The sequence below is a fragment of the Camellia sinensis genome, chromosome 3 (genome assembly GCF_055761805.1).
Source record: "Camellia sinensis isolate YWXY chromosome 3, ASM5576180v1, whole genome shotgun sequence".
NCBI lineage: Eukaryota > Viridiplantae > Streptophyta > Magnoliopsida > Ericales > Theaceae > Camellia > Camellia sinensis.
The window spans coordinates 177,359,601-177,368,773 of record NC_138963.1 but is presented as its reverse complement, the minus strand read 5'-3'; the positions used below and the strand labels follow the sequence as shown (position 1 = coordinate 177,368,773).

General features: G+C 31.8%; 1 protein-coding gene across 3 annotated transcripts; it reads left to right on the top strand.

Annotated features, from left to right (window-relative positions):
• Nucleotides 1-862: 862 nt before the first annotated feature.
• On the top strand, nt 863-3,928 carry LOC114283515 (Galactose oxidase/kelch repeat superfamily protein). Of its 3 annotated transcripts, none has more exons than XM_082921535.1 (3): nt 915-1,093; nt 1,201-1,259; nt 1,950-3,928. In XM_082921535.1, exon 3 carries the CDS (start codon nt 2,030-2,032, stop codon nt 3,452-3,454), a length of 1,425 nt encoding a protein of 474 aa, XP_082777661.1. In that variant the 5' UTR covers nt 915-1,093; nt 1,201-1,259; nt 1,950-2,029; the 3' UTR covers nt 3,455-3,928. The 3 variants fall into 3 exon arrangements, with proteins under 3 accessions (XP_028082164.1, XP_082777661.1, XP_028082168.1); XM_028226367.2 differs by lacking the exon at nt 1,201-1,259 and adding an exon at nt 1,663-1,713 and having other exon boundaries at nt 982-1,093; XM_028226363.2 differs by lacking the exon at nt 1,201-1,259 and having other exon boundaries at nt 863-1,093.
• The last annotated feature ends 5,245 nt before the right edge of the window (nt 3,929-9,173 follow it).

Here is a 9,173-nt window from a genome sequence, read left to right as displayed (position 1 = left end):
TATAACATGTATAGAATTGAATACCACAAATGTTATTTACGGAGTTATAAGTACCGCAAATGTCATAATTCAAATCTAAGGTTATGATTGATTGAATGATTTGACGAGGGAAATGTAAAGAGAAAAAAAAAAAAGAAAAAAAAAGAAAAGGACAAACAATTTTAACGTATTATTTTATTTGAGTCATAGTTATTTTATTTGGGTCACATCACTTCAAACTTAACCTATATTTTATGTTTTTTTTTTTTTTTATATATATATAAAAAGTCAAAAGGTATGTTAATTTTGCACTTCCCAAACAACTCCTAAGAAATCAAAAAGATAAAAAGTGAGAATGAATTTTTCTCTTACATCCATTTTCTTTGGGTTTTCTATTATAAACCAAAACAAGGTAAGATTGCATTTTATTTTTTATTTTTTTCTTTCTTCTTTTTTATTTCTCTTATCAAATACAACCTAAGGAAATAATAATCAAACCCCACATAAAGGATAACAATTTTTTTTAAAAAAATTTATAACTAAAATAATATCAAATTTAATACTATAATAAATGATCACTAAGTCATAGTTCAAAATCAAAGAGTAGCATTGCATAGAATTTCTAGATTTATATTTGTCGTTTGGTAAAAAAAAAATATATATATATATATAATTAGCCTTTTAGAGTTGAAACTTTTTAGTTTGAAATTAAAAAGTTTGGTTGGTGAATTTTTTTTGACTTTTTTAATTTTTATAAAAAAATTATAATTTAAATATAACATTTTATCTTCTTAATTTATTTTATTTTTCGTATTATTTTAGTTTAAAAAATATTAAAAACCTCAAAATTTTTGTCAAATATATAAACCCATATGAGACCCACCTGATAAAATTTTTGGTATTTCTAACCTCATTCTTTTAGGCCAAACGAAGGAATTGTCCCCCACGTGTAATCATTCATTTGTATTATACCAAAATCCCAATTCAATTCAAACATAATCGATACAGATTCACAGGGAATAATAATAATATACTTCCCCTCCTCTTCGAGAGATATAGATACATAATATATCTATTTTCTGTACTCACAATCACTTCATCGGATCTTTACCAGGTAAGTTTATCCACATCCACTCAAGATCTACCCTATTTTTTATTTCAATTTCTAGTTTCGGCCACGATCGTTGTTTGTTACTCTGTTTGTTTCGCGAGAAAATGCAGGAAAATTAGATTGTCGGTGCTCTGGGACATGAACGGACTCGCTGTTTTCCCAATTCACAGTAAATTGAGCCCCAATTAGAACAACATCAAACTACATGAATTACAGTTCCATTTTCACTTGTCTTACCTCTGATTTTTCCATTTTTAGTGATTATTAGTACGAATTTTGTTCTGTTTTTAGGAATAATGTTATGTTTCGTTCATTGGAATGAGCTGGAATGGAATCCACCTTCATTCACTACCTAACTGTTGTCAGACATTGTGTATTTATGTGAATGCATGTGTGAGAAAATGTGCATCTTTCTTTAAATGGAAACCCTTTGTTAGGCTAGTTAAATTGGACTAGAGTGATGCCATTTTTTTGTTTCAATAAATTATGAAATCTTTTTGTTACTCAATGATGCATGATTGTAATTTTGATTTAATTTCATGAACATACATGAATGGTGAAATGGGATGTAGAGAACCAGATGATTTTTCAGAAAGTATTTGCCCCGAGTAGATTATAAAAGGGTATGCGTTTCCTCATCAAAATCTATCATTTTTCTAACTAAGATACCTATGAATAACCTGCTCTGGGTTGCTCTGAACACCTGAATATTGGTATCTGAACTTTTTGGTGCAAGAGTCCTGCAATGTTCTATCTACTTAGAGATTTTGCAATTCGTTTATGCTAATTTTGTTATTATTATATTTTTAATAAGATTTTGCATTGATGAATTGTATCTGAAATGGGGTTAGTTGTGCAGCACTGGAGCTAAACAAGGTAATCAAAAGCCTGAAGAGTCTTGCTGCACCTCCTGCTATTGAGTGATAGAATAAACTTTTCATGGGGGCTTTTTGGAGCATGGCAGGCAAGGGTGCGACAAGCGAGTACAAGGAGGTTTCTTTGGGTGAAACCTGCAAAAGGCAGAGGACGTCAGAAATTTGTTCTGAGGAGAACTTAAGATTGATTCCCAGCCTTCCTGATGAGATATCAATCCAGATTTTTGCTAGAGTTCCAAGAGTTTGCTACTTCAGTATGAGGTTGGTGGCACGGAACTGGAAGGCAGTCGTTACGAACCCTGAATTGTTCCAATTGAGAAAAGAACTTGGCATGACAGAGGAGTGGCTATATTTGCTGACAAAGTTCGAGGATGACAGGCTTTTGTGGCATGGTCTTGACCCTTTGTCAAAAAAATGGCAACGGTTGCCACCAATACCAAATGTTGTTTACGAAGAAGAATCCAGGAAGGGTTTGTACGGACTTTGGAACATGGTCAGTAAAAGTAATAATCTCGCCGACATGATTAAGGGTTGGCTTGGTCACAAGCATTCATCAGAACAATTACCGTTTTGTGGTTGTGCTATTGGAATTGTTGATGGATGCCTCTATGTCCTAGGAGGTTTCTGCAAAGCTTCTGCCATGAGATGTGTTTGGCGATATGATCCAATTGTAAATGCGTGGAATGAAGTGACTCCCATGTCAACAGGTAGGGCATATTGTAAGACCAGTATTCTAAACAACAAACTTTATGTTGTCGGAGGAGTTAGTCGGGGCCATGGTGGACTGGCTCCCCTACAGTCTGCTGAAGTTTTTGACCCTTGTACAGATACATGGTCCTTAGTACCAAGCATGCCATTCTCAAAAGCTCAGGTTTTACCAGCTGCTTTTTTAGCTGACATGCTAAAGCCTATTGCCACGGGGATGACATCATACCGGGGAAGATTATATGTGCCTCAGAGTTTATATTCTTGGCCCTTCTTTGTTGATGTTGGAGGAGAGACTTATGATCCTGAAACAAATTCTTGGGATGAAATGCCAATTGGGATGGGAGAAGGTTGGCCTGCAAGGCAGGCGGGTACCAAATTGAGTGTAGTAGTAGATGGGGAATTATATGCATTAGATCCTTCTAGTTCTCTCAATAGTGGAAAGATAAAGGTATATGATGAGAAAGAGGATTCTTGGAAAGTTGTCATCGAAAAAGTTCCTATCTGTGATTTTTCGGAGTCAGAATCTCCATATTTACTAGCTGGTTTTCATGGAAAGCTTCATGTCATCACAAAAGATGCCAATCGTAACGTTGTAGTTCTACAGGCCGACGTGTGCAATAATACGGAATCTTTCTCAACCTCCTCCTCATCTTTTCTAGCTAGCTCCTCAGATGAACATCTGGAATCAATGACAGAATCAGAAACAGTTGTTTGGAAGGTTATTACGACAACAAATTTTGGGTCTGCTGAACTAGTGAGTTGTCAAGTTCTTGACATTTAGCATTGAATTAATTGAGATGACCCAGTGCCCTATATTAAACATAAGTGTGTGTATCCAAGAAAGACCGCTAATAGTTTCATAGTCTTGATTGCCAGCAGATCATACTAGCATTTGATGACATATTTTCTTTCTTTAGAAGCGGATTCATGACCTTTGGAATTCCTCAGGAGACAGTGATCTGCTTCTTCACAGATTACTGTTGGTATCCATTGAATAGCATTTGATGATGTATTTTATTCCTTTTAAAAGGGGAAAATTTTAGAAATCTGGAATTCCTCATGAGACTGTGATCTGCTTCTTTGCAGATTACTGTTTTTTTTTTTAATTGAGAAACATTGGTAAGTTTCTCTCATGTTATTTGCCTTGCCATATTACCATCTACAAATGTGTTGTCCTTTGCATCCTGTTGATATATAAATATGAGAAGTTGTACAGTCAGCAGTTTGAAATAAGAAATGTTTACTTTGGTAATCATGATTGGTGATCCGTCAAATTGATCATATATATTATTTTTCCATTATTTTGGTGATATGTCTTAATGGTACAAACTACCAACGATAGAAAAGGAGAAATTTTGGTACCGTCTTATTTAGTCTTTTGTTGTGTTATTCTGTTCCGCGTATATGATTGTTGTTTCATTCTTGGAGAAATATTATGATGTGTATGTTGGTAACATCTTTATAAGAGGTTCTGTGATGTTTCGTGAACTGTTCGAAATTTGTGCATTGTTAAGCCTGTAATGTATTTGGAAACAATGACTTTTGCTAAGAAACAAAGAGAGTAAAACTAAAGGAGGTTTGTGCGTGTTGGAAGAATGTAATGAGCAGCATTCTGGATATAAACTCTGATGCAGTTTTTTGGTTTATTGATCCAAAGTGCAAAAGATTAGTAGTTTTCTCAAAGATGGAGAACCATTTGAGGGATACTGTGAACAGGCGTTGTCTCTTTTAAACAGTAGCTACTAGCTAGCGTATGATAATCTTTAAAATGGACCCTTCATTCATGGGGGGTTCATAAACCATTTCATATCATAAAGTTTTGTGGTTTTGATCTGGTACTAATGTCTGACTCTTAAGCCTCATAATATATGGAAATTAGAGGCTGTTTTTTATGTAACCACTTTATGTAGTTTGAGGCAGACTTCAGAGGCTGGAATATATCACAGGTATCGACTAAGCCCATAATATTTCAACGAGAATCGAATCCAAGATGTCCAATATCATGACTCACATCCTTAAACCACTAAGCTACCTCTGTGCAGGTTAGAAACATTGTTACTAATTGACTTCTGCTCTTTTTACTGATTGTCATCTTCTTGAAAATAAACTTTACCTTAATGTATGGTTTACTATTTTCTATATGTTTCTCTGACATATATTCTATCGTTTACCTAAATTTTCATTATCGAGATACCTAAAATATGGAAGGTTACAGCTGACATCTACTGGTGGTAATATTGGGTTTCCCACTTCCAGGAACCTGTTTAAGTTGTACTGGCGTAAATTTATTGGTAGAAAATAATATTTTTTTTAATGAAAGTAACACTAGATCCTATATTTATTTAAGAATACCAAATCAGGTTCGTCTCCTGATATTGACCCTAAAAAAGGAATGATAGGTACAACCAATCCATGAACTGCCAACGATTGCATTGTAACAGTTGGACAGGTTCGATCTATGGTCATTGTGACCTCCAAGTTACATCTTTTGTTAAGTGGGGCATCTCAACCTTGTCGGCAAAATTTATTCACAACAACATGATCAAAAAAATTGTAAACTATGTGTGTTTGCATGATATATCTTTTGTTCAGTTGTTAGGTTGATTGGTATGGTAGAAGTTGTACACTACTTATGAAAGACAGCTAGATTTCATTTTTTGTCATTTTCCAACTATGTGCCAGTTGTTTACTTATACTTCTGATGTTAGTTTCCTCGATTCAAATACTATAATTTGTTCTCTCTAATCAAGTACTTGGCTGTCGAGCATTATCTGTTGCTGATTTTCATGTTGAGTGTTTTATTGGGTTTTACTGGTTGTGCTGTGCTAGTAGTGATTGCAACAGTGACAGTTGTTGATTTATGATTTTGATCAAGTCAACTCAGAAGAAAATGGTTCTCTTCTGTTATCAAATCACCTGAAGTGAAGAAAGTTCCTCCTAAACCATATCAGATAGCATTGCAATTTTGACTTTGTGGCCTTTGTTTCCTTTTTCCTTTGCCCAGTTTTCACTTGCACCAGAAAAATATTTTACTTGCTCTCCATTAATTTGTAATTGATTTTTCTGTTTTCGATTTACCTGATATTTCCGTTTGGTAGAGATCAGTTTATGTTGAAAGGGCTGCTGAGTACAACAGCTGACCCCTTACATCTGGTGGCATGTTGCTGAAGGGGTGGTTGAAATATAAAATGAGGAGGATTAGATTCAGATATTATATTTGTATTGTGTTTGGTATGCAATTAAGTGCTAAGCTTTCCTCTGTTCTTTCTTTACACTACCATTGAGAATATGCTCATTTTTCTTTCAATTCCTAGATGATGAAGAACAAGAAACCAGCTAAGCTCCCAATGAGGCTACTAGGCACTGTTTTTTTCTTTTTCTTTTTCTTTTTTCTCTATGCAAAAACCTATGACCTTTGAGAATCTGTATCAGATTCTCTCATATTTAGACCTGCCATAGTTGATTGTTACAGCAAGCATATAATGATTGTGTCATTATTCCACTGAACAAATTTTAGTGGTGGGCCTCATTAAGGGGCTGCTAGCAATGGTAAACATTTACTGATTGTGACATGCCCATGTATCTGTGTTTGTTAATAATGCTTTTATTGGGGAAGTGATGTTCTTCATAGTTGTGTTACTGGTCTGTATAGAAAAATCCCTTATTGATCATTGTGCTCAAAATTACTCAAACTTGGAATTTTCATATAAATTTGAAGGAATATAAGTAGGCATTAGAAGAGTTCAATTTGGAAGCAATCCTAAAGAGGGCAAAGTGCAATTTATCTAGATTTATCTAATAACTGTATTAATGGGTTTTCTATCCAAACTCGGATAGATGTTAGTTGTTGCTGTAAAGTGAGAAAATTAGAAAGATTAAGAAAGACAAAATACTTAAACTTAAGAAGGACCAAGTGTAACTTACTCTTATAAATATTATATGTTGACATAAACATTACTATATGCATACAACAAAATGTTTAAGAGTACATTTTAAACTCATCCTAATAATCTAAACAAAACTGTGCTTGAAATAGGGTCTAATCTACACTCCAACTATAAAACAGTGGTGGAAAACTTACTTCTTACGTATCATTATATTTAACAATAAGCACTTGAGAATTGTTAGCCGGCCTAGAGTAGTAGACTTCTTCAATTCTATGCTGCACATATGCATGAGATAGTTGTTTTTTATTTTTTATTATTCTTATGATTCTCTATAATTGCGACATCAAATATTTTAAATTTTCTTTCAAACATTTTTTTAATTTAAATTAAAATTTATTAATGTGAATCTTTCACAAATCATTAATTATAAAGTAGAAATATTTGTTTTATTAGTGAAATAGAGATAATCTAGAATTCCTTATTACTGGTAGTATATTGTTATTGTCATCAGTGGTTGGCTTTCCATGACTATGATTGGGACATTGAAACATAGACTTTCGCCGGCAATCCAAACAACTCCTAAAGAAAGAGTCAATATTAGTTTATACACAAAATTAAAAGAACTAGTACATTCTTTACGATATATAATTTTATAAATAATAAAAAAAAATGTATTGTTATTTCAAACTTGCTAACAAATAACCTTAAGACACTTGACATCAAAAGGGATTAGATGTCTCATTAATGAAGTTCTAGGGCTGAGAATCAATGTTCATTTTTTCTTTTCTTTTCTTTTCTTTTCTATATATAAAATAAATACTTTAAATAGCTTGGTAATGTGTGACATGGAATTCAAATGAAAGAACCATGTTTCCTTCATTGGAGAGAGAAGGAATGAACCACCTTCAAAGTCATTAATTAAGAATCAAAAGGAAAATCATATTCTCTCCATTTTTATGTGTGGGTGATCCTCCAATTGCACAAAGTAGTTCATGGAATATAAGCAAAGTTGCCTAATGTCACAATCAAACAACCAATTAGTCAAAAACAAGTAATATACTTTTATTTATTTATTAAATGTAGTAGTAAATGATTTTGTTAGTTAACTTGTAATAATTAAATGGTTTGCTTAGCATGTCTTCAAGGGAATCTTATGCAACAGCTAGCTCAAAATTGATGCTTGTTAAAGGGTTAAACAATTTAACCCAACCTGTTCAAATCAAAATAAAAAATAAAAAATAAATGAAGTTATTTGACAGATATTTATTCATTTTCTCTTTCTGATATTCAAATATATTAATTCTTGGTAAAGTAGACTTTCATGATTTAGCTAAAAATTCTCCATTTTGTTCGGTATAAAAGAGAAAATAAAAGGGAAATTTGAAAATAAAATAAAAAATCATTTATGTTTAGCAAGATACAAAGAACAAGCAACAAGCAATTAAAAATTGATAATATAAAACTGTTTTTGAGTGTTATTCAAGGAGGCTTCTAGTACAATTAAAACTTGAAAACAAAGGACTCCTTATTCATGTTTAATAGGGTAAAATATTGTAACTACCATGTAAACCACCAAGCAATTGAAATTTAAAAATATGAAATTGGAAAGTCTTCAAATTAGATATCTAACACAAATAGTAAGGACAAAGTAATTTTTTTTTCTTGGACAATATTGTTCATATATATATATATATATATATATTTTACAGAACTCTTTTGACGAGGAATATTTTTATTTTATTTTATTTAAGTTTAAAAATATTGTGTACTGTATTTTTGGTTAGTTCATTTAATATATATTCTATTTTTTGCAACAATAAAATATTACTATGAACTAGAATAACATGTTACTGTCTAACATACTGCATATTACTGTTTACATTAATTTTAATATTTTTTTAATTTTTATTTTTTAAGAATTTCATAGTCAATATGAATCTTATTTGATAGATCTTAATAAGAGGAAACTTAAAAAATTAATTTTATTAAAAAATGACATCTATATCAAAAGTTAAATTATTTTAAAGTTTAAAATATTAAATTACTCATTAAGCATATTTTGATAATAGTAATATATGTTGAACTTTTTAAGAAATTTTTTTTTTTATGTTTGTCTTCAATGTATTAAAATTTTATTATGAAAAATTTTTGATCAAATCCCTAACGTTGAAGTGAGTTGTTGATCCAACAACCAAATGGTCCATTCTCAGTCTCTCTCTCTCCGTCTCTCTATCTCTCTCAATTTATGTATTTATAAAAATTATTAGGATTTGATTAATAGTGTAAATTTAAGAATTAATTACACGTTCCACATTTATAGTTTAGTCTAAATTTATTTTAGTCTCTATAATTTTAATTGAACAATATAATCTCTACACTTTAACGGTGTGTTTGGTTGGGGGATTTGGGGAGGGATTTGAAAATGGAAAGGGAAAATGTGTGTGAAACTATGTGAAATATATACATATTTTATTCACATTTCACCTACCTTTTCCATTTCCCTTTCCAAATCCCTCCCCAAATCCCCTAACCAAACACAGCATTAGTGAAATTTGAATTAATTATAAGAATGAAAAATATGCAAGGTGCATGCTATATACATTTGCCAAAATT

Bases quoted from the DNA above. Each gene is read 5' to 3' on its own strand.
- LOC114283515 (XM_028226363.2), top strand. From the start codon at position 2,030: ATGGGGGCTTTTTGGAGCATGGCAGGCAAGGGTGCGACAAGCGAGTAC.